Consider the following 26,232-nt stretch of genomic DNA (forward strand, 5'->3'; position numbering starts at 1 on the left):
CTGTTATAGACTTGGTCTGTGATGATTCAGTCTCTTAGAATCATCTTTTTGAATATGGGTTATTACTATATTGGTAATTTGCAAAAATGTCCATTAATGGAAATATCAGGTGATAAAATCTGGAAAAACAGTTAAATACACAGCCACTTTCTATTTAGATCAGGGGTCCTCAAACTTTTAAAACAGGGGGCCAGTTCACTGTCCCTCAGACCGTTGGAGGGCCGGACTATAGTTTTAAAAAAACTATGAACAAATTCCTATGCACAAAAAAAAAAAAAAAAAAAAAAAAAAAAAAAAAAAAAAAAAAAAAATTCCTATGCACACTGCACATATCTTATTTTGAAGTAAAAAAACAAAACGGCAAAAACACCTGCATGTGGCCCGCGGGGCGTAGTTTGAGGACGCCTGATTTAGATAGCTGTTGAATTCTGGGGTAAACTTTGTGCAACTGTTTGGAAACAATGCCACATCACACACTACTGAGAAATCTCTAACTAGTTTGTACTTGTGTGATATTTCCTTCCCTATTTTTACTTTCTTTATTTTTAAATGCACTTTTAGTTGATCTAAACTACTCAGCAAGGTCAGTAACCATTTCAGCCCCTAATCTGTTAGACTTGTATCCTGGACAGTATGGAGAAAGAGGGTTTATGTCATTATTTCACTTAATCTATGGTGTGAGAAAAACAAGGCATGATAACAGTTTAGATGAAAAGTGTGGCTGACAGCCAAATCCAGTCCCTGTATTTCATATTTCTTCTTTAGTTTTTTTTTTGAATCCCATCTAATAAAAGGGTAACATGCAAATTAACCATCACTCCATCACAAAGATGGCAGTGCCCATAGCCACAAGATGGCGGCACACAGTCCTCTCAGCCCCGCTGGAGTCCCGCAGTCCCGGAGGCGGGTGGCCGCTGAGAGCGGGCAGTGTGAATGGCCTGGTGGAATGCTTGCTTCATTGCTGCCGTGATGAGGCAAGTGTTCCACCCCGGCTGCGGATGGGTCTCTGGGCAGTGGGCACGGAGCGGCCGCAGCTGGGGGTCGGGGGGAACACTTGCCTCATCGCCCTGACGACGAGGCAAACGTTCTGCGCCCGGCCGTGGATGGGCCTCTGGGCTGCGGAGAGCTTCTGGGCAGCAGGTGCAGAGCGACCAGGCCCTGCAGAGAGCTACTGGCGCACGGATTCGTGCGCAGGGCTACTAGTTTGTAAATAAAAGCTTATGATGTAAGCTTTCATGGCATCTTTCTTGGAAGTCCTTTCAGCTCATTTCAGGCATCCCACTTGGCCTTGCCTTTGAGGTCCAGCATCCAGTGGCTTGTTTGTAGTGGCTGTAGGTGAACAAGCATCTCCTTGTCTGATGGCTTGGTCTTGTGCTTTAACATCCTCAGCGACTTTGTGAGACTCCGCCTGAGACATGCTAGTGGGGTTGGTTGCAAGGATTCCATGTAGCTCGTGGAGGCGGCGATGAGCAGGAAGCAGTATCCCGTTTTTCTTGATGTCCATTTTAGTGGACTACATTTTGTATATCATTGTATATCAGAGTTTTACTGCCTGACTAATTCCTTTCAGTTCACATATATCCTCTGAGCTGGGTATATTCTACTTGAGGAGAAAATAATGTAGTAGGTGCTTTTTTGTCCAGTCTTTCAGCAAATGCATTGTACACACGCTTTCATAACTTTTGTGAAACTTTGGAATAGGTCCATGGAAGCCATGGAAACAGATGTGTGGAGAACAAATGTCTCGATATGTTCGGTTAATTCTGTTGCTGAATTGGAGCCTACAGCTCATGCCCTGTGTTATGCTAAAACAACATGTATCAAAGGGTACAGGGGACATCAGTCTCTGTATTTCCATCTTCAGATAGTGAATACTCACTTTTCTTAAGTGCAGATTACCTAATTGGGCTTAGTGTGATTTAATGAGAAATGTCATTAAAGAAAGGGTATGGTGAATACTTAGTATTTACTGAAATAAAAATCTCTTGGCAGTATATTGCAGTAGGAAAGGACATTAGAACCAGCTAATAAAGAATAAATTATGTGACTGTTGTGTTATATAAAGAACTCTGCTGTGCATAGTGCTAGGGAACAGACATGTATAGTGTAATACTTGTATTACAGGCAAACCTGTGTCTAGTTAAATGGACTTGTATATATGAATTTGTGTTGGATTTTGTGTTTTAATATGAATTCTATTATGTTTTCTGCCCTTACTTTGTTGATTACATTAGGATTGGATACTGATGAGACAGTTGATGATTGTTGTGCTACTTACTTAATCTTAGGCAGTATTATTGGGGAAAAATGTTTGTGAATAGCATGTTGATGTTCCTCTAGCACCCTCTGCTGGATATAAGGATTAATTCACCAGACTAGAAGATTTAAAAATACATTTATTAGCAGGGCTGCTTTAATTTAATAATGTCTGCCAACAAAGCCCACTTTTGGAATGACTTAGCTTAAAGATTTGAATATATTTTTGTTTTCCTTACTGATGAATTGATAGTTTTAGTAATAATAAACATTTTTTAAACTCATTTTCTTCTGGCTATTTCATTCAAAGTAGGAAAGTCTGAAAATAAAGATGTGACCTCTCATTTATTATTTCAAACCATTTAGTTTTGGTCTATACAGGAAATACAACCTATTTTTGACTTGGAGTGAACATTAGGTAACTAATTAATTAATATTATATAACATATACATAAAAAATGAAAAGAAGACTGTTGATTCTTTTATCATGGAATAACTGAATATTCCATATTTTAATAAAACATAAGACTACTATTTTGATAGAGAAACTTATGCATATGCTTTTTGAAATCTAAAACAATATATTAGCTTTGTTAAACTGGTTTCTTCCCTCTATCTGCCCTTTATTAGCCTTTCTTGTTCTAATCCTTTATTCTCAATGTCTATGGGCTATTTTCTTGTGACTGGTTAGACTTCTTCTAACTTATAGAACCCAAAACAAGCATACTGAATACTGAAAAAGTCGACTATAATTCTTTAAGGACAGAAACTTCATCTTGTGGTGCTTACATTTTTTTTTTTGCTGGTATTGGACCCACTTCAGGTAATGCTCATTTTAAAATCTGGCTAAACTTAAGAGCTTCTCTGTAGTAGCAGGTACCATGCATAACTTATACCTGCAATCAATGGGGATCCCTTGTTCCAAGGATTCAAAGGCAGTACTTAGAGGGCACTTTTTTCAGAAACTGAGAAGTGGCTGTCACTTCTTTGACATTGTCTTTGGTTCTGACACTCAGTAATTATTTTTATTTTTTAATTGAGATATACTTCACATATAATAACATTAACCTTTTTAACGTACACAATTCAGTGGTTTCTAGTATAATCCCAAAGTTGTGCAGCATTGCCATTGTCTAATTCCAGAACATTCTCATCACTCCAGTAAGAAACTTCATGTCCATTAGCAGTCACTGCTCATCCTTCCTTTTGCCCCTAGTTACTGGGAAAGTGTAACTAACACACTTTCTATATCTATTGATTTGCTTACTCTGGACATTTCATATAAATGAAGTTATACAATATGTGGTCTTTTGTGTCTCAGCTCTTTCACTTGACATATGTTTTCAAGATTCCTATAAGTTGTAGCATGTATCGGTACTTAATTTTTATGGCTGAGTACTATTCTATTGTACAGTTATATCACAATTTGTTTATCCATTCACCAATTAATGGTCATTCAGGTTGCTTCCACTTTTGGCTATTATGAAAAATTCTGTATGAACATTTTGTGTGTAAGGTTTTGTTTAAACATGTTTTCATTTCTCTTTGCTTATGCTCAAAAAACGTATGCACAATTTGAATCATTAATTTCAGAGGGGTTAAATCCGAAAAGAAAGAAACATAATTTGATCTATCAGCTGTTAAGTGTGTATACCTTTTTTGGGGCCACCCTATATCTACATGGAAGCACACTCAATGTCATTAACCATTAGGGAGATGCGAACTAAAACTAAAATGAGATACTATTACATGCCTATTTGAATGTCTAATTCCTCCTTTCCCCAAAAAAAGACACACACAAATATGACCATGTCAAAGGTTGGTGCTGATGTATAAAATAGGAAACAGTATGAAAAATAGTTTGGTAGTTTCATAAAAATTAAACGTACATCTACCATTTGACCCAGTCATTGTACTCTTCACTATTTACCCCAGAGAAGTGAAAGTGTATGTCCATACAAATGCTCATAACAGTTTCAGCTGTAACTTCCCAAACTGGAAACAACTCAAATGTCCATCAGCAGATGAAGAGATACACCATTGGGAATGAACTATTGATATGAGTAACCACATGGATGAATCTTAAAATAATTATGCTGGGGGAAAAGGCAAATAATCAAGTGTACACGCTGTATGATTCAATTTATATAAAATTCCAGAAAATATAAATTGACCTGTAGGGACAAAGAAGAGATGAGCAGCTATTTCAGGATAGGCATGCAGTGGTCAGCACTGGATGGAGGAATTACCAAGGGGCACAAGGAATCTTCAAGGGACAGTAGAAATATTTCTTGTCTTGATGATGACAGTGATTTCTTAGGTGTCTCTGTGAGTCAAAACATCACATTATATATTCAATACATGTAGTTTATTATATGTAAATTATACCTTAATAAAAAGGAAAAAGCAAGCAAGCTCTGGAACAGTCTTCCTGAGCATGATTTTTACATGAATTAAAGAAAAAGATTTTTATTGATTTCAGAGAGGAAGGTAGAGGGAGAGAGAGATAGAAGCATCAATGATGAGAGAGAGAGATTGATTGGCTGCCTTCTGCATGCCCCACATGGGATGGAGCCCGCAACCTGGGCATGTGCCCGGACTGGAAATCGAACTGGTTCATAGGTCGATGCTCAACCACTGAGCCATGCCAGCTGGGCTACACAAATTTTTAATATGACTTTTACACTCCTGCAAAGTAAAGAAGAGAGGCCATGGTAATTTAAAGTATTAATTACAATTCTAGACTATAGTCAACCATATCCACTTTAAAAATTGATGTTTATTTAAAACAAACTTTTAATTTGTTTTCAGGCAACTACACTAAGAGTGAGGAAATTAGAAGAAAATATTGAAGCAGAAAGAGCAGCACATTTGGAATCAAAATTTAATTCTGAAATTATTCAGGTAAAATGTGAACAACCTTTTTGTATGGGTTTTACTAAGCTGGGAAAAACAGCATTATACTCAGAGAACCAAGGTGTGCATTTAGAATGGGTAGCATATTGTTAAGACACTCATTATCCTATTTACTGTAAGGTTATAGTTTTTCCTGTATTAGAGGAGGAGTTTGCACAGTTCAGCGCACAGGCCAGATTTCACTGCCTGTTTTTGTGAATTTTTATCTCATCTACTTTTATGCTACAGTGGCAAAGTGGAGTCGTTGCAACAGACACCTCATGGCCTGCAGAGTCCAAAATATTTATCATCTGTCCCAGAAAGATTTGCTGATCAGAGTGTTCTTTTTATCCACAGTAATGGGATTAATTTATTTTGGAAAACATTAAAAATATGCAACTTTATTGAGTGTTTATCCTATACATATTGCCTATCAGTGTATTAAAAGCTGCAGGTATAAAAAGCGAAGGAGCTTCTTTTTGCATTTACATTCCAGAGACAGGGGCTTCCATCACCAGAAATACTATATAGATATATAGATAGATGAAGACATAAAAATATGAAATACTAAAATACTATGGGAACATAATAAAGAGAAGGATTAAATCTGAGAGGGGAATTAAAATGAAATCGTCCAGGAATAAAAAGATATGTTAACTTTCTTAGGCTTATAAAGATATAATGATGTTTCTCAAACAGGGGAAGAATAATTGCCTTTAGTTAAAAAAAAAACAAAAAACACCACACACCATTTATTATATTTTAGAAAAGTAGTGTCAATCGACTAGGAGGTCAAAATTAGGCACTTGGATGGGGCAGGTTATATCATACCCAGCCTATACTTTCCCTTAGCACAGTTAACTATTCTTCCACTCTTCCTCCCTTTCATTAAACAAGTTGAGAAAGCCCTGGTCGGTGTGACTCAGTTGGTTGGGCATCCTCCAGTGCACCAGAAGGTTGCCTGTTGGACTCCTGGTCAGAGATAATGCTCGGGTTGTGGACTCGATCCCTGGTAGGGGGTGAGGAGGAGGCAACCAATCAATGTTTTGCTTTCACATGGATTTTTTTTTCTCTCCCTCTCCCTTCATCTCTCTAAAAATCAATTTAAAAAAATCTTTAAGCAACAACAACAAACAAATGTTGAGAAAGGGAATAAACTGTCTTTTCTCTATTTCCCTTTTTAAACCAAAGCAGAAAGAAAGAAGTGTTTGGATGGATGATAATCTGCTGTTGATAAAGTATTCTACTCAATTTGAGATTGATGCTACTAGCATTTCCTTGCTCACTTAAAAAAAAATATATTTTATTGATTTTTTATAGAAAGGAAGGAAGAGGGAGAGAGTTAGAAACATCGATGAGAGAGAAACATCGATCAGCTGCCTCCTGCACCCCCCCCCCCCCACTAGGGATGTGCCAACCAAGGTACATGCCCTTGACCGGAATCGAACCTGGGACCCTTGAGTCCGCAGGCCGATGCTCTATCCACTGAGCCAAACCGGTTAGGGCTCCTTGCTTGCTTTAATTACGTTTCTCTCATCTGGTAGTTGCGGATTCGAGACCTTGAAGGAGCTTTGCAGGTAGAAAAGGCCAGCCAAGCAGAAGCTGTTGCTGATTTGGAAATGATCAAGAATGAGTTCAAAGAAGTTGAAAGTGCATATGAGCGAGAGAAGCATAATGCACAAGAGAGCTTTGCAAAACTAAGTTTGTAAGTGTTTTATGGTAAAATTCTCTAAACTAATTTAAAGAGTTTGTGAAACCTACATAAGTGTGAATGTGTAGTATTTTAGATATAGCTCCCATTAATGTCAGTGGTAGATTGGGGGTGAAGGACTTCATAAACTATAACTATGCTTCCCCATACAGGTAAATACGGAAATGCTCTTGGATTTTTAAGTATCATAGCTGTTTCAAGTACAGTCTCAGAAATGCAGTTCTTGCACTAGAAAGTAAATGTATTAATGCATTTTATATGATCTCTGCTGAGATAATACAGTATCTTAAAAGGCCTTCATTTCTAGGCTACCTAAAATGGTCTGTGAAGAGATGGATAATGTTTGAGATTTTCTCAAACTACAGAAATAATAGTAGGAATAATCTATACTAGTGGCTAGTATGCGTGCTTACTTCCGGCCCAGCATTGCATAGTTTCCCTTAATTTATATAACACCTTATGAGGTAGCTACTCTTCTTACCTCCATTTTCCAGAGGTGGAAATTGAGGCTTAATGAGGATAAGAACACACAGGTAATAAGTGGCAGATCATGATCTTTCTGACTCCTACTAATTTTAACCTTTTTCAATGCAACAGCCTTTTATCTGGAATGTTCTGTGGGATGCTTTAAGAAATTTGTACTTTTAAAATATGTTCCCCCCAAAAGTCATTAGAAACATTTTAAATCATTTTCCGCTATTTTCCCACCATTGTTATGGACTTGATAATAGGTTGGCAATTAGAGCTATGTATTTATTTTTAATATTTGTTTCTATTTATGACAAATAGTTCATGGTTTTCCATTTAAAGTAGTAATATAAAGATTCCTTTTACAATACTTAATTTAACTTAAAGTATTATTTCAATAGTAATTATTATCAGTATGGCAAAAATCATAAAGATGGCACTTGAAAGACAGAGTTTGAAAAAATTTAAAACTTTCGCTGTGATTACCTTTATTAGTAATGCTTTTATAATATTTTCAACCAGTAATTTAAAAAAATCTTTATTGTTGAAAGTATTACATAATCCCTCTTTTCCCCCTTTGACTTCTCCTAGGCCCCCCCACCCCACCTACCCCATGCCTTCAGAGACATAGAAGCATGGAACAGACTGTCCAATCTCAGAGAACTTGTATGCATATATGCATAACCCCTGGACTCAGCCAGTAATTTTTAAATAAATATATTTTTATTGATTTCAGAGAGGAAGGGAGAGGGAGAGAGAGATAGAAACTCCTGCACACCCCTAACTGGAAATCGAATCGTGGCCTCCTGGTTCATAGGTCAGTCATTGAACCACACTGACTGGGCTGTTGTTACATTCTTAGCTGAGCTCTTTAAAAAAAATAATAGAATGGGAATCCGGCAGGAAAGAAGGTATCTTTTCTACTTCCACCTTTTTTTCTTTCTTCCTTTCTTGCCTAAATCCTCCATCTTTTAAGTTCCAACTCTTCTCTATTGGAATTCCAAGAGACAGGGGCTCCCATCAATCTTCAGTCCACTCCTGCCCTGCTCGTTGCCCGTGGGTGGGGCTGTTGGCAGAAGCATAGGAACCAACTTCTTTGGGTTGTGCGTGAGATTCCTGACAGCAAGAGCATGGTCTCATTTCAATGGACTCAGTTTGGATTTTATTTATAAAAAAACCCCAAATAACAGTTGTATTAATTTTATATTTGCTAAGTAACAATAATTTTTATAGAGAATTTTAATAAAAAATTGTTGACAATATTACAGATGTCCCCCACCCCTCACCTTTGCCCTCTCCCCCAGACCCTGCCCCCCCCCCCCAGACTTTCCCCACACTATTGTCTGTATACATGTGTTTTGTATATATGCATATATGTTCTTTGGTTAATCTCTTTCCATCCTCTTTACTCTCCTCCCCTCTGAGATCTGTCATTCTGGTCCATACATCCATGCCTGTGGACCAAATCAACACTAAACATATCCTGCTTATAAAGTTGGGCATATACAAATATCTGCTAACGAAAGATATTTAAGAATGTGCAACCCTTTTTATCTGCAAAAATGGGAGGTGACCAAGTAAAGCCTTTTGTCTTGAAAGTACACAATGCCACTTGTCTAACAGGTGTGTAATAGGACCTGATAAAAGCATATTTGAAAAACTTACTCTGACACTTCAACTTTTCAGATTAGAAAGAGATTATTTTTCCAAAAACAAGAAACTAAATGAAGAGATTGAGGAGCAGAGGAAAGTAATTACAGACCTTTCAAAGAGACTCCAGTATAATGAAAAAAGTTGTAGTGAATTACAGGAAGAACTTGTAATGGTAAGGATAAAAAACCCTATGGCAATTATTTTATTGGGTCATATTTGATGTTTAACAGGTTTTTTCCCCTCACAATATGCTATGAGATAATAGTATGAAAGTAATTTTAGTGACATTGATATAAAATTTCAAAACTAGAGATGCTGATTACAACTAAGATGTACATAATAAAACCTCTCTTTTTTGGAATTATTGGGAAAACTAATTGAATTTGTGAAAACTAAATTATAGAATGTTTTAGAATTTATTCTGTGGTTTTTACTTACCTTTTCATTTGTTTTTAGGTGCATAAAACAATGTTACTAGGTGGATGGGGGAGGGGGCCATCAGGATTTATAATTAACACATCTAATGAGTTAAAAGACTCCCTTTTGTAATGATTTTGTACCTGATAACTTTGTTTCCATTCCGCAATAAACTAGCTTTCACACCATCATCAAGTTTATCTTTCTAAAATATTGATCTGTTCTTGTCACCCTTTATTAAAAAAACCATCAATGTCTCCCTGTTGCTTTCCAAATAAAGTCCAACTTCTTGTCTAAGGCCCTTTTCTTTGGGTTCCATGCTAACTTTTCCAGCTTCTTCTTTTTCCATTGCCTTACTCCAGTCACAGTAGAGTCCTTTGGCTTCCTAAACACATATGCATTGTCATATCTTCTTGCTTTTATTCAAGTTGTCTTTTTCTTTGACCCACATTGATTAAAATGCTCCTCTTTTTTCTATTTACAAATTCCTGTATATCCTTTAACACCCCGCTCCGATAACCTTGCAATCTGTGAAGCTATCCATGATTCCCTCTTTCCCTACTTTATTATCCACCTTAACTGAGAATCCTGCCCCTTCCCCACTTTGTATTTCTTTAGTACTTTTTTAGTATCTTTAAAATAGTACTCACCAAAATCTGATGTGTCCTAAAAATTGTGAATGCATTGAGGTTAACTTAAATCATCCCATGTACCAAGATTACACTATAGTACTTGCTTCAAGAAACATGTGCTAGGCGGATTTAAACTGAAATCTAACCGAGAACTCCTGGTTCATAGGTCAACCACTGAGCCACACTGGCTGGGCTGATGCAGCATACTCCTACTCTGCAGTTTGCTAAGAGAGAGAGAGGTAGAAACACCAATGATGAGAGAGGGCATAAGGTGTACAGTAATGCCCTATTTCCTCTTTGGCTACTTCAATTTCAACTATATCTCATAACTCTTAGTGATATCAGTTATTGAGGGAAATAAGTATTTTTTCTCCTTGTTAAAAAACTTCGGGTTATACTAAGAAGTGGTGGCCAAATCGATGCTGCCCAGGTTAAGAGGTAAAGATGGTATAAAACTGAAATGCTGTAATTTACAAATGATCCAGTTATATATACATTCTCCATTCAACTCAAGATGGTCAGTGTGTTCTGATCCAGGGATTGGTATCGTTTCCTCTGTGGTTGAATTTGTTGTTTAAGTACTTTGGATGTGGGGTTTTAGAAAGTTTAGAGCTCTCTGGGTAGCATACTCTGGTGCCTGTTAGGTGCTACCCTAAATTTTATGGGCTGTTCCATCTCTTAACTCCTGATTTAGGAAGTTGAGTCAGTGGTGAGTAAAAACATGTCAGAGTTATTGAGCTGAGTCTTGGATTTGGTCTGCTTGCTTATGAGACACTGTACTAAATAGTTTGGAAAGTGAGCAGCAGTGGTAACTGGGAATGTAACAGTAAAGATTACAGTCGCCAATATAAGTTGCATGCATACTCCTAATTCTGGCCTTCCCGTACTCCACTGACTAGATACAAAATAAAAGAAGACCTCTGAGGGTATGGGTGCTTTGTGGTTGAAAAAATTTACTTGGTGCCAACAGGTTTTCATTTTTTAACATTGACAAGTTGGTAAATGATCTGAAATAAGGCAAATTGTAGCTTACTAGCAATCTCTGTCTGCTTGTTTGGGCCCTTGGCAGTCATCCTGTAAAGCACTATTGTTTTATCATAGTGATGAAGATTGTGGGTTGTTTCTTCAAAGCTTGATGCATTACTAAAAGCAGTTGAAGATCTGTGAATACTTCCTTGCTGAGGAGCTAAAGGGATGTTCAAAAAACTTTTTCAGCTTGCAGCCTAAGTGATTTGCAGTTTATATGGTTCAACCTAATTATTTATAGTTTTCTCTTCATTTTTTCTTTTCTCTTAAACCTCTAGCTTCATGTCTTATTTTCTTCCATCTTTCTGTTTTCTTTTCCTCCTCTTTTTTTCCTTCACTATGATTAGCTTTCTCTTTTAACTTGCTCTGTTTTATGCTAATTGGAACTGTTGTTCTCTACCTCTCTACCTCACTATAGTAAGAAATTTTAAAATTATTTAATAAAAATTTATTTAATGAAATTAGTATTACACTAAATAATAAGTACAATTTTTAAAATAAAAAAATCTATAATTTTCCCTAAAATTATTTTTGTTGTACGTATTCCTATATTGCCTTTTTTTCCTTTCAATAGATTAGTGGCTTTTGGGAGCGGGTTTTTAAAATTTGTTCTATGAAGAGATATCTATCAAATTAAGAAGTTTAAGCCACAGAAAATGGAGTTTTTCTATTTCTGCATTCTCAAAGTCTAGCTGTTATTTTTGCTTTGAATTCATAATTGGTTTTGACCGAAGAGAAAATGACTTAGGAAGCTTTTACCTTTTGTTTTGGAAATGAAACTTTGTTTTAATGACATTTCATGATCCTATGTACCCTAGTGTGTCTTTCCCATAGTCATATTTCTTTTGAACATAATAGTTCCAGTATTTTATAGAATATAGATGGGAAGCAGCAATTACCTACAGGTAATTTTTCTCTCCCTTTGAGGTAACAGCTTGTTTTCTAGTTTAGGTCATGTTCATGGTCATTATTCAAGTCTTAGTTTTTATTTTCTCTGTTGCATTGCAAGAGAAGATTAAAGCCTCTTTCCTCTATAGGTTTGCTAGTGAGATAAAGGTATTAATAATATGCAAAGACTTAAGGAAGTTTTGAGACTTAGAAATAACAATTGTAAAAAAAAAGTAATAACAGTTGTATAATATAGTATATTATAGCTTTTTAAAGCTGGAAGAGGTCATAGAGTTCATCTTGGTCAGGATACACAAGGTATTAATAAACCAGTTGGAAAATGATAGCTCCCCAGTGTCAAGAGATATAATACAAATATAGAACATAATTTTGGAAAAGTCAAAAATTTAAAACCCAGCCGACTTTAATTGTGCTTTTATATTAATGAAATTAATAATTAAAGTTATGATTAGTCAATGAATAGCATATTATTATCTTTAATGTCACAGAATTAATAGAATTTCAACATTGGACACCTAAGGATTTAACAAAATTAGTTCTGTATTCTGTGTTATACAGTATTGAATTTGACTTTAAAAAGTTTTGATTAAAATTGAACTATTAATTTCAAAACCTATGAGTTTAATAATAATTTAATCAAGCACCAAATAAAACAGAATTTCTAGTTGAGGCTGCTCAGTGATCATGCTTATTAAGGTCCAGAGGCTCAGCAGATCGGTTGGATTTTTAGTCATTACTGTGAGTTTTTTATCTGCTTCTCTTGAAGCTGGGGAGCTATCATTTTCAAATTGGTATTATTAGAACTTGCTTTGTGCTTTCTACAATGAAATTTTTTTAAGCCCATCATTTCTTGAGATTTGTTTTTTTGCCACTCAGTAATATTTAGTTACAGCTCTAGGAGAGACCATATATTGGAAAGGGAATTCTAGTTCTCATGAGGTTTTGCTCAAAGCATATTTTATTCTCTAAAGAACTGTGATTGAAAATGGTCAAGTGTATATATATGTATACATTTTTTTCCCCTATACTTTGGGGCTTGGCTTATTATATAATGATAGTGATTGCTAGCATTAGATAGAATTTGGGAAAGTGCTTTGATTCCCATGCTTTGTGGTAAAGTTAATGCTTCTTGATAATATTTTGCTTTAAATAATCTATTAGGTTTGCTTTAGAAGGACATGCTTCCGGTTTTACAGGAGGCATTTGAAACTATTGGGCTAAAAATATTCTATTCTGAATTTTACTAAAAATTTGTTAATTCCTGTTTTCACCCAGAATAATAGTATTTATACATGAGCATTGTTTTTGATAATGTAAATATCACTTTCTGTCTCTCTTAATGTTTCTTAAAAATTTAATATTAAGTAATATTCATTAAAAATGTGTATTTGTATTTAAATGCTTATTACATGGCTGGCTTTCTAAATTTATAATGTTAGTATAAAGCTTTTTGAAATTTATTTTTACATAAATTATTAAGTACCTGAAAATTCAAATCTCATTTTTGACCTGTGAAAAACTAAAATGCTACTGTGTGTGTGTGTGTGTGTGTGTGTGTGTGTGAGAGAGAGAGAGAGAGAGAGAGAGAGAGAGAGAGAGAGAGAAAGAAAAAGAGAGAGAGAAGAAGAGGTATGTCAAGGCCCTTTATTCAAATTGGAAGGTACCATCTACTGAAAAATAAATTAATTGTAAAGGTACATAAGGGAGGGTGACATTTTATTATATGAGATATTAGCTATCATAATAGTATCAAAGGAAAAGCTCTCATTCAGTCCTTACAAATGCGCTGGGTATGCAGTGGTAGGTACTAGGAAGATAGCATGAAAAGGCGAGAGCTGTGGAGCAAATGGATGTGATGTTGATTACAGGTTCCAATGTGCCCCTGTTTTTACTCAGAATTCCTTTGTAATGGCTTAAAATATATTCTAGTTAAAAGTTGAGACACTTACTAGAGTTAAAAAGTGTTCAGAACTGTTTCAAAAGTTCAAACATTTGTATGAGAGAGAAACATTGATCGGCTGCGTTTGCATGTGCCCCAAATGGGGATTAAACCTGCAACCTAAGCATGGGCCATGACTGGAAATCAAACCCTCAACTCTTTGTTGTACGGTACAATGCTCCAGCCAACCAAGCCACCTGGTCAGGGCGCTAAACTTATTCTTTATGTCACATGGTAAAACATGTTAATCAAAAATTAGAAACTTAGTATTTTATCTTTGGTTGGCACTTTGTTTTTAACCCAAGGGTTTTGTTTATTTAGGCGATATGTTCTGCTTTCATGCTAGAATTTCTTGCTCATCAAAAAGCTATTAAGAGCCTAGCCAGGTGGCTTATTTGGTTGCAGAGTCATCCCGTACACACACACACACACACACACACACACACACACAAAAAAAAAAAAAGCTCTTTTCTGTCCTCATCAGACACTCTCAAGGCAGGCTTCAGGTGATATCTGTAGATGATTTCCAAACCTATCCCTGCTCTTTCTACTGAGCTTTGCACCATTATGTCCAGATGCACCCCATATTTTTCTACCTTACTTGTTCATTGTTAGTTCAAAAACATTTAATTATTGTGCTTTTGCTGGGAGTGTGTTAAAGGTACCTCCATTGTAATATGATCAAAATAGAATTCATGTCCTAATTGGTTTGGTTCAGTGGATAGAGCATCGGCCTGTAGACTGAAGGGTCCCAGGTTCGATTCCGGTCAAGGGCATGTACCTTGGTTGTGGGCACATCCCCAGTAGGGAGTGTGCAGGAGGCAGCTGATGGATGTTTCTCTCTCATCGATGTTTTTAACTCCCTATTCCTCTCCCTTCCTCTCTGTAAAAAAACCAATGAAATATATTAAAAAAAAATAGAATTCATGACTGGTACTTCCTGCCAAAAACAAGCAAGCATGCAAGCAAACAAACAAAAGTAAGCAAACAAAAACAGCCAAAATAAGACCTTTTTCACCTTCACTGTTCTCACTCATCTACTGAAATTGGCCCAGTTCTCTTAGCCTACAAACTTGGGATCAGTCTTGGGCCCTCCTTTCATCGGAGCACTTTCCCAGCCTTATCCAATCCAACCCAATCCAATCCAACCCAACCCAATCCAATCCAATCCAATCCAATCCAATCCAATCCAATCCAATCCAATCCAATCCAATCCAGCCCAGTGGAGTCCAATCCAGTTCAGTCCAGTCCAGCCCAGCCCAATTAACATCATCTAACCCAAAACAATGTTACCAAGGTCTGGCCATTCTACCTTCTGGTATCTTTCCAGTGTATAAACCCCTTTTTTACTGCTAAGACCGTAGCCTAAGCTTCCACCACCTCTTAAGTAGACTGTTACAGGTCCTTCTAATTGGTCTTACTACATTCATTCTTTACCACCGTCTGGCAGTTTGTCACATGAATGCCAGCATGATCTTTTACAGTGTTCTTTAATTTCTCTGTATCTCAGTTTTCTTATCTGTAAAATTGGTATACTCAAGGCCCTTCCCTCATAGGGTTGTTGTAAGAATAAAAAGAATTACTATGTAAAAAATACTTAGAATAGTGCCAGGCACAAAGGCCTCAGAAAATTGTTAAGTAAGACCTTATCTAATGTTACATTAAGCCAAGTAAAAGGCATGAGTGAGACAGAAAGAGGTTTATTAATAATGGACTTGAATGGGGTTATTATTAGCTTGTTTATCCTTAATTGTGCTATGTATGCTCACACACAAAATCTGCAGCTCTTATGCATGACCTTATTATGTGTAATTTTTTTCTTAATTAAAAGGCTAAGAAGCACCAGGCCTTCCTGGTAGAGACATGTGAAAATAACGTGAAAGAATTGGAATCGATCTTGGACAGCTTTACTGTGTCGGGCCAGTGTACATCAGGTTAGTTGAAGGTATAAAATGACAGATGCATCTGTCAGTGTTCCAAAGTCACTGCATTTTGGGAATTCTGCAGATGCCTCTTATGGTCCCTCATCTCAACATGTTTTGATTTGATGACATGATAAGAGCAGTCCTCACAGCAGTCAGTTGGCCTGGCTGGCTGAGAAAGGGTGACGGAATGTGGACCTGCTGTTGTCCTCCCAGAACTTGATTTACAAGTATCGGGGTCTGTGTGATTGGACAGACAAGGGCTCACTTGCTGTGTTCTGAATCCAACTGAGAGAAAAGTCCTTACAGTATACCTGCAAGGGAAGCAGATGTTTCGATCAAACGGAGCCAAATTCTGAAGCAACCTTCAGCAACTTAAAGGTCACGCATTCAAAAGGTTTTGTAGGACACAGGCTGTAACACTGCGTATTCTACATGTTGCTTTCTAAGCTAGTTTTCTCCTTCATTTCCTGTTGCCGTATATATTCTCTCTAGATAAAAATGCTTAGGTAAAATATTTTGGTTTTAGTATCAGTGCACTTAATAGGATAAAAAACTATAAAATTGTATATTAGGTAGTTATATTTTGGGAACTAGCAAAAGCATTAATTGTCTAATGAATGTTTCCATTTCTACTTCCTTAATTTTTTATGCTTATGCCATTATATGTGCTATAGTAGCTTTGACTTAAATACTTTTACTTTTCTACTTCAGCTGTCTTTTGCCATACTGTCAGCCTTGAATTATTTAGTTGTTTTCTGACTCTATTATATTCTTTAAAAAGGTCATAAAATTAAATTCCTTATACTTTAAAATTGAGCTCCAGAGCTCTGTTTTATTTTCAATATGTTTTTCCTACTGACTCATTATTTATAAACTTTTCTTTCCTCCTTATTTCCTACTTCTGTTCCATCATCCTTCTTCCCATCTTTCTCCTACCCTCCCTCCCTCCCCACATTCCTTCTTTCCTTTATCTTTACTCCCACCCTCCCTCCCATTTTCCTTCCTTCCCACCTTCATTTTTTTCTTCACTTCCTCCCTCAGACCTGCTTTGCTCCCTCCCCCATTTCTTCCTTCTTCCCATTCTCCTTTTAGGCTCTACCGGCTCCCCTTTATTTATTTATTTTTATTTTTTAAAAAATGTATTTTATTGATTTTTTACAGAGAGGAAGGAAGAGGGATAGAGAGTTAGAAACATCGATGAGAGAGAAACATCAATCAGCTGCCTCCTGCACATACTGATGTGCATACTGGGAATGTGCCCACAACCAAGGTACGTGCCCTTGACCAGAATCGAACCTGGGACCCTTGAGTCCGTAGGCCGACACTCTATCCACTGAGCCAAACCGGTTAGGACCCGGCTCCCCTTTAAAACTTTTCTTCCCTCCCTCTTTCTCTCTCATCCTACCTTTCCCATACATTCTTCTCTACTTACTTCCACTGTTTTAATATCTATCTATCTACCTGCCTAATAATTCACTATCATTTATCTTTTTTCTTTTCTGACTCCTACTTTTAAAATCTGTCCCTAGTACACAACTATACTTGATTTTCATTGTAGCTCCTATAGTTCACTCATACATCATCTTTCCTTCTTTAACTCTGCTCTCTACTGACTCCTTGATAAAGTTCTTCCCTCCCTCCCTTCTTAAAGCTTCTGTTCAAGGTGGGGTGGGGTTAACAGCCAGGTGTTCACCGCCCCCCCTTCCCCGGCCTCCCCACTGCCATCCTGCTCCCATTCCCTGCCCGGGATGCCTGGCCCAGTGAGGGTGGCTGAGGCCCGTGCGGCCCGGACGCCGCGCAGAAGGCCTCGGACCGTCCACCACTCTGTCCTGGACCCATGGGTGCCTTCCTGCCAATGGCCAGCGTCAGGAGCCACCACCCTCCTCCCATATCTGGACGGGGCTCCCGGGCGCACCTGCTCCTCCCCCATCCCCGGTCTCCCCCCCCCCCCCCGCCCCTGTGGTCACCACCCCCTCCCGCGTGCAGCCCCGCGTTTCCTTCCCTTTTCCATTCCTGCATCTTTTTCTTGTTCCCTTTCTGTATTTCTGTTTCTCCTCTCAGCCTGTCTGCATGCAGGCCTGCCTTCCTCTCCCTCTCCTTTCTTATCCCCTCCTATCATATCCTATCCTACCCCTGGCCTTTCAGCTGCCTGAGCAGAGGGCGGGGACGCAGCCTGCTGATCTGGTTGTGATGTGACGCTGTAACAGATAATTTGCATGTTTCTCTATTATTAGTATAGATAAATATATACATGTTCATAGATAGAAATATATATATCTTATATACCTTATATAATATATATTATATTTACCTGTATACATATAGATATACATATGAAGAGATTTATTATAGGAATAGCTCAGTTACAGAGGCTCAGAAATCCCATGATCTGTCCTCAGCAAGCTGAAGAACCAGGAAAGCTGCTGGTATAATCCAGGGTAAGTCCTGGAGTAGGAACGCCCAAGAACCAGGAGCTCTGATGTCCATGGGTAGAAGAAGATGGAAGTCTCATCTCAAGAAGAAAGAGAATTTGCTCTTCTTCCATGTTTTTGTTCTCTTGCGGGGGAGGGTGAGTAGGGGAGCAATGGGTTAGATAATGTCCACCCATATTGGTGAGGGCAAATCTTCTTTACTCACTCTACTTATTCAAATGCTAATCTCTTCCAAAATACCCTCACAGACAAACCTAGACAAATCAACTATATTGCATCCTTAGCCCAGTCAAGTTGACATATAAAACTAACCATCACAGGTTAATTTTTATAGATGAGGGCAAGGATATTTATCTCTTTTATTTACCGTATTTTCTGGCGTATAAGACGATTGGGCATATAAGATTTTCCTGGGTTAAAAAGTCGTCTTATACGCCGGAAAATTCGGTATATATTTTTCCCAAGTGATCATGAGAATGGTTTATATTTTAGATTTGTCACTACCGTATTTCCAGCGTATAAGACGACTTTTTAACCCAGGAAAATCTTATGCGCCCAGTCATCTTATTCGCCAGAAAATACGGTACTAATGTATTTTAAACAGCTAGGACAATACTTGGTGCAAAACAGGCACTCAAAAATATTTTTTGAATGTGAATGAATAAAAGTGTGATTGAATTAATATCAGATTGAAGGTCTATATTACATTTGCATTAAATATTTGAGGTTATAAAGATAGCCATAGACTCTTTAAATTATAGCAGTTTTTTTGGGTAGCAACCTACACAGTCACCTGGAAGAATAACCTTCAAGAAAAGATGTACAATCTTACATGGATCATAGAAATGTCACCTTAATTGCCTACTCTCATTAGACAAGATAGCCTCAATTTATTTGATCAGGGTCATTTTTTTTTCCTATTTCTACTTTCCACTGAAGTTGAAGTACTCTAGTTTCTCATATCTCATTTCTTTCCTGATGGAAATTCTTATAGTAGGATGAGTATAGGGAGAAATCTTTTCCTACTTTGAATCCAAGTAGTATTTCTGCCTCGAGTGTTTCTTCTAATACAATTTCACCTCTACCTGAGGATGCTAGCAAACTTATAGAATGTGACTTTTCCTTCATTTGGTTCATAAAAGTAAGTTTTTGTTATGTCTCAGTCTTGGCTCCTCCTCAGGGTGATTGACTTTTGTGTTGACTGAGACGGAGCCCTCCAGTTTGGCAGCTGGAGGAAATTCTTCCCTTGTGGAAGTCATTTGTACTGTTCCAGAGGTATGTCTTTTCTTTCTGCTGGAGTGGCTGAAGGTACCCTAGAAAATAATAGTAACAGTGTTTGATGCCTTTAGGCATGTGTATATCACCTGGAAATTGGGCAGTTTCAGGGATTGCTGTTGGGAAAATCAGGATAAGATTTTTTCAGCAGCAGTCCCTGAAACTGCCCTCTCTTCTTTTAATAAAGGATTATTGCCTCAAACTTGTATTTTCTTGAGAGTTTTAATTGTTTTGGTGAACCTCATGGCTGGTGCATTTTAGCAACAAGATTAATGTCACAGAGAAGCTAAGAATGCCTATAACAGCAGCACATGGTGTCATGGTCTCTTTTGGTGTCATTTGCCAATTTCTTCTCTTTTTCCTTCTCCAAATTCACTTAAGTTTACAAAACAAACTTGCCCTACTTTGTCGTGGTCATAGCTTAAGTTTGTGAAATCCAAGGGAGTGACATAACTGAGAATACTCAACATTCTTTAATGGGATAATTAATTAATCACATGGCTATGGTGGCTGAGAAATCCAAAATCTTTGGCAAACTGGATACCCAGGAGAGCTGATGGTATAGTTCCAGTCTGACTCTGAAGTCCTAAGAACCAGAAGAGCCGATGGTTGAGTTCCAGTTTGAGTCTGAATCTAAAGGCAGGAGAAGACTGATGTCCAGCTTGAAACAGTGAGAGAGAAAGAATCCTTCTTATTTAGCCTTTTATTCCATTCAGGCCTTCAAAGAATTGGATGAGTCCCATCCACATTGGGGAGGGCAATCTGCTTTACCCAGTCTACTGATTCAGATGTCAGTCTCATCCAGAAACATCCTTGTAGACACACACAGAAATACTCTTTTTGTTGTTGTTGTTAATCCTCACCTGAGGAGATTTTTCCATTGATTATTTTAGAGAGAGTGGAAGGAATGGGTAGAGATAGAGAGAGAGAAACATGGATGTGAGAGAGACACATCAATTGGTTCCCTCCTGCATGGTCCTGACTGGGGATTGAGCTTGCAACCAAGGTACATGTCCTTGACTGGAATCGAACCCAGGACCCTTCAGTCTGAGGGCTGACACTCTATCCACTGAGCCAAACTGGCTAGTGCCAGTAATAATGTTTAACTAAAAAATCTGGGTTCGTGGCCCAGTTAAGTTTACACACAAAATTTGCCATCACATTTTCTTTTCTCTCTTCCTCCAACTGCCAATAACCACCATCATACTTTCTGTTTTTATGAATTTGACTACTTTAGTTCATGTAGTAGGAACATACAGTATTTGTCTTTTTGTGATTGTTCTGTTTCACTTAGCATAATGTCCTGAAGGTTCATCCAGTGTTATAGCATGTGACAGGAGTTTTTCCTTTATTAAGGCTTACTAGCATTCCATGGTATGTATATATCACATTTGTTTATCCATTCATCCATTGATGGAAGTTTGGGTTGCTTCCACCTCTTGGCTATTATGAATAGTGCTGGTATGAACATGTATGTACAAATATCTTTTCAAGACCCTACTTTCAATTCTTTTGGATGTATTCCCTAAAGTGGGATTGTTGGTCTATGAACTTTTATCACAGAACATGAATGTACTAATAGGTGCCCCATGGGATGTCTTGCATTCTAGACATACCATTTCTTATGACCAATTTTCCCTTGATAATCAAGACTAATTATTCTGGTACAGAAGAACCTTCTTTGTTATTTGGCTTCCTGGCATAAGGATCCCAGAAATAACCAGGTGACATTCTCAGCTTCCATTTCAATGGAGTTACTGCTGTGTCCCATGGTGGAGGCCTTTCTTCTTTGGGAATTAAGATTTAGACCAATAGAGCCCATAGTTTCCGGGATAGGAAGCAGACATTTCACTAGTGGACCATTAGATGTAATAGTGAGATGAGCCACTCCCTTTTCCAATATTTGATTCCAGGATCTGTGAATCCTGGTTATGGGAGAAACACAGCATGTATCAATTGCTGGCTCAGAGCACATACTATATCATGAAGGGTATTATCCGTGTCCTATAGAGTGTTGCCATCTATCCAGCACCATGAATCTTCAAAAGGCCATTCTGCTATTCTGTATGCCAGCTACTTCTGAGGGATGAGAAACACAGGAATTCTGTGAAAATTAGACCATTTCCATACTTAATTTGCTATGAAATTGAGTTCCTTAGTCAGAAGCAGTGCTATGTGTAATACATAATGTTGACCAAGGTATTTTATAAATTCATAGATGTTGATTTCAGCAGAAGTATTATGACCAGGGAAGAAAAATCTATATCTAGAGTAATTCTACCTTAGTAAGAATAAAGCATTGTTCATTCCATGATGGAAGTGACATAGTATAATTAGCTTTGCCACCAAGTGGCTGGCTGGTCCACCTAGAGAATAATGCCAGGCCATGGGTTTAGTGTTTGTTTTTGCTATTGATAGATTTGACATTCAAAAGGGGTTGTAATCCTGTCAGTCTTGGTGAATGGAAGTCCATGTTGCTGGGCTTATGTATTATTCATCCTTGCTGCCATGACTCCATTTTCATCCATGACTCTGTTGTATGGACAGTGGTGGCTGGGAAAAGATGCTGGCTGACATCCACAGAATGCTTCGTCTTGGTCTCCTGATTATTAAGATACTGAAGTTGATCTGGGCATAATGACCATTTGAAGAGGTCTATCTATACACATACTCTTGCCTAGACTACCTTGTTACCAGTTTTCCAGTTGTGATCTCTTTGAGTCCCTGACTATTCAGCCAAACTGTTAACTACCACCCATAAGTTGGTGTGTATTTTTTACCTTTGATCGTGTCTCATTTCAGGAAAAATGGCAGTTAGGTTTATTACTTGAAGTTCTATCTACTGGGAGGATTTTACTTCACCACTGTCCTTCAAGGTCACCTTTGAGTGGAGCTATAGTGTTGCAACGGTCTACTTTCAAGTAGTGTCAGCTTATCATACAGAACCATCTATATATGAAGCCCATATTTTTCTTCATTAGCCAACTGATCACAGGAAACTTTTCATGGGTCCAGGATTTGGGTTAAGAGAGAGCAAGCAATGTAACAAGAATAGGGTTCATGGGAATCTGTACTACTTGCTCCTGCAACTTACGTGTGCCTTCAGGACTTGCTTGGACCCAGTTTTGTATATACACTTTCACTTTATGATAGAGTGCTGTTGTGTACGTTCAGATTATGGGTTGGTAGATCAGACAATAACCATTTTATGATGGGCAACTCATGGTAAAATGGTGGCCATGAATGCAGCATCTGCTGAGGACTGGTAGCCTGTCAAGTCTAAAGCTGATTTTTAAGAGGAGAACAGTTATTTGTAGAGGATGGCTTGCTCTGTTCCAAAATCTTAAAAGTTCACACTAGCTTCACCTCTAAGGACCTGCCAAACTTGACTTGCTTAAATTTGAGAAGTCAGAATGATGTCTTGGTAGAGAGCTAAGTGGAACATGTGATGTCTGAAATGGAGAGTTGATCAAGATTTCTACAGACTGGATTATGATGGAGGGCTAGAGTTGCTGTAGCTCTGAGGTAGGGCAGTCAAGGTATATTGCTGGCCTTGTCAGTTGAAATGAACTGTTTTGGTGGTTTTTATTAATAGGATAAAAGAAATAGCTTCATTCTAAGTTGTCAAGAAATGTACTGATTTGCTCTAACAACAAAACTACATCTTTAAAAAAAAACTACATCTTTAACTGCATCTAAATTGGAGTCACATGTGATTATGCTTGCAGTAATTTACTGTCATTCTCTAACATCCATCTATAGTCTGCAGAAACCAGATAGGTGAATTGAATGCTGGTGTGGTTGGAATAACCATCCTTTTATCTTCTAAATCCTTATAAGAGGCACTAATCTCTGTAGTCTCTCAAGGAATGTGGCATTGCTTTTAACTTATTATTTTCCTAGGTAAGAGTAACTTAGGTAACTTCCATTTGCTTTTTATCCCCTGTAAGTCCCTCTCTCCATGGGTCAGGTAACCAGTATGGATAGTGTGCCAGTTTCTGCATTTGTCTTTTCTAACTATCCATTCCAAACTGGGGACATAACTGTGAGGTGGGTTCAAGTATCTTCTAGGCCCACTGGAGACAGACCTTAGCCAAAACTCAGTTAATCACCTGACCTCTTTAAACTCCTACCCTAATTAGTGAACCACAGTAGCATTTTAGTGTCCAGTTACCCTTGTAAGTGTAGTTAGCTTCCCTTCCCTAGTGCATGATTATCCTGGTAAAGGTTTGCATGCTTCTTTGAGAACCCATCCTCATTTTTTCTTTGAGAACCCATACTTTTTTTTTTTAAAGCTCAGTCCTTTGTCTTATCTTCTCTCTCCATTAATTCTTCCCTTTAGGGGTCTTTCAGGAGACTAAAGTAGTAGGTAAGACAATGCTTGAGAAGGTGGGGGAGATAGAGTCACCTCATTCATTGCAACTTACTGTTTCTATTGTGGAACGGTAGATTACTGAGGTAATAACACTAACTTGAAAAATAGTGGTTTATCTGAGTCATGTAAAAATACTTAGTTTTTGAGATTGTCTAAAGGGAAACATTTAAATAGAGGGCTTGGAATCTTTTCTTATGCCCTGCTCCCTCCTGTGAGCTTGAAAAGATTACCGGGATATATCCAGGGTTGAAATGTACTTAAAAGTGAGAGAGATTGAAACAGGCAGGATGATGTGAAAATGTAAGCTGGTGCCCATCTAAGAGACACACACATACAGGGTGAGGGACAAACAAACCCAGAAGATTTTCAGTTGTTGTTACTGAAATACAAAGAGTTCTGAAGCATTCTTTTGTTCATTTGGACTTTGACTTTTGAAAAGCCATTTATGACCACTATTAAAAAATTTTTTTTTAGACTTTACTTTGATAGGAAAACTTTAATAGCCTATTTTTTGGGTGGCCATAGTGCAGTGATTAGACTATTATTAAATTAAATTAAATTAGTCAGTAAGGTCCTGAGTGATCCTTTCTTTTTATTTATAAGCATTTTGCCATGTAAAGGGACCAGTAAGTATCTATATATATAAAAGGCTAAGTGACCCACCATATGTCTATCCGGCTGTCCAACCGACCGACCAACTGGTAGCTATGATGCACACTGACCATCAGGGGGCAGATGCTCAACTCAGGAGTGGAAACCACAGGCATGGAAACAAGGAACAGATTGATGAATCTCAGAGGGAAGAGGGAAGAAGGGAGGGTGGGAAGAGATTAACTAAAGATCTTTTATGCATACTAGAGGCCTGGTGCATGGATTCGTGCACTGGTGGGGTCCCTTGGCCTGGTCTGTGGGGATCGGGCTGAAATTGGCTCTCCAACATCACCCAAGGGGTCCTGGATTGCAAGAGGGCGCAGGCCAGCCGAGGGACCCCACTGGTGCACGAATCCATGCATCAGGCCTCTAGTTTAAAAAGAAACGTTGGCTTGTGCATGCACGATACATATAAAGCTCTCACTGGTGCCAATATATATAAAGCTCTCGCTGGCGCCAGTTGCATGCGTGTGTTTCAATCTGTCATTGTCGATCATGAATTCTATTATAGAGAAAGGGCGAACAGCGATATTAAAATATTTCTTCTAATTAATTTCCTTTCAATGTGCATGACTTCGTGCACTGGGCCACTAGTCTTTATTTATTTATTTATTTATTTATTTATTTATTTATTTATTTATTGCAGGTCACTAGTCTTTTGTAATGGATGTGGTTGGGACATAAAACATTCTTTGTATTTCAACTGAATTTTATTGCATAAACATTTTCAGACAAAGAAATGAAACTTTATTTTATGCAGAATATAAGAATGTGTATGGGTCAGTTAGGAGAGGGCATTTTGTTCCTCACCCTTCAACACTCATATTATTCTTCTGAATTTTTAAGAGGAAGTTTTCTCCCTTATTATAAATGCTAGCAGATTTTAGTGTCCTTTAATGATTTATTCATGGCCTACTTGTGTAGTAGCAAAAGAAAAGAATTATATATTACTTTTTAAAATCTTGTGCAAGAGAGCAATTTTAAAAATATATATTTGGTAAGACCTTTAATAAAATTTTTAATGAGTTGTCTTTTAAACTCATAGTCATTATAGACTATTATCTTCTCCATTATTTGGTTTACAGCAGTGTCATTTTTCCCCCTCCTGGCTGGGATATGTGTTGTTTCCATATTACCTTTGTTTTTTAAGTTTATATTCTTCTGTTTAGGAAAATCTGAGGTGTATCCATACTTAAGATAGTATTTAAATTATACTATGATGAATGTAATAAATTTATTTATAAGATCTTGTCTAAGATTAAAATACTAAAAATCATCAATACTCTGAGGTGAATAAAGTTGGTCTATCGTTGACCGAACATTTCCCTCCTTTTTTTCCTTTCTTTCCTTTCTTACTGTGTTCTTCCCTATTCCCCCCTAAGTTCTACAATTGCATACTTGAAGAATGGATGAATGATTTTATATAATTATTTGTTTACTGTCTCTCCTCTTTTTAGACTGTAAATTCTGTGAGCACAGAGACTGTACCAATCTTGTTTACTTCCATGTGCCTAATGCCTAGGATTAGTACATATTAATAATTCAGTAAATTAGTTGATTGAATGAATCAGTGAATAATAAAACATATCCTATGAATGCTTTTAAAACAATTATCTTTGTTGAAATGTGTTTCTTGTCTATTGAAGTATTTAGAATGTATATTATGGG

The 26,232-nt window shown here is 37.5% G+C and overlaps 1 protein-coding gene across 3 annotated transcripts in view; it reads left to right on the forward strand.

The window, feature by feature from the left end:
• The window catches only part of CCDC171 (coiled-coil domain containing 171), a 253,621-nt gene that overhangs the window by 51,379 nt on the left and 176,010 nt on the right, over window positions 1–26,232 (forward strand). For all 3 annotated transcript variants that reach the window (XM_079790672.1, XM_079790674.1, XM_079790673.1), the window contains 4 exons: window positions 5,068–5,160; window positions 6,696–6,856; window positions 9,017–9,155; window positions 15,738–15,840. In XM_079790672.1, coding sequence (XP_079646798.1) covers window positions 5,068–5,160; window positions 6,696–6,856; window positions 9,017–9,155; window positions 15,738–15,840 — 496 coding nt within the window. The remainder of the gene's footprint in view (window positions 1–5,067; window positions 5,161–6,695; window positions 6,857–9,016; window positions 9,156–15,737; window positions 15,841–26,232) is intronic.

This window comes from Cnephaeus nilssonii, assembly GCF_951640355.1.
Source record: "Cnephaeus nilssonii genome assembly, chromosome: 14".
NCBI lineage: Eukaryota > Metazoa > Chordata > Mammalia > Chiroptera > Vespertilionidae > Cnephaeus > Cnephaeus nilssonii.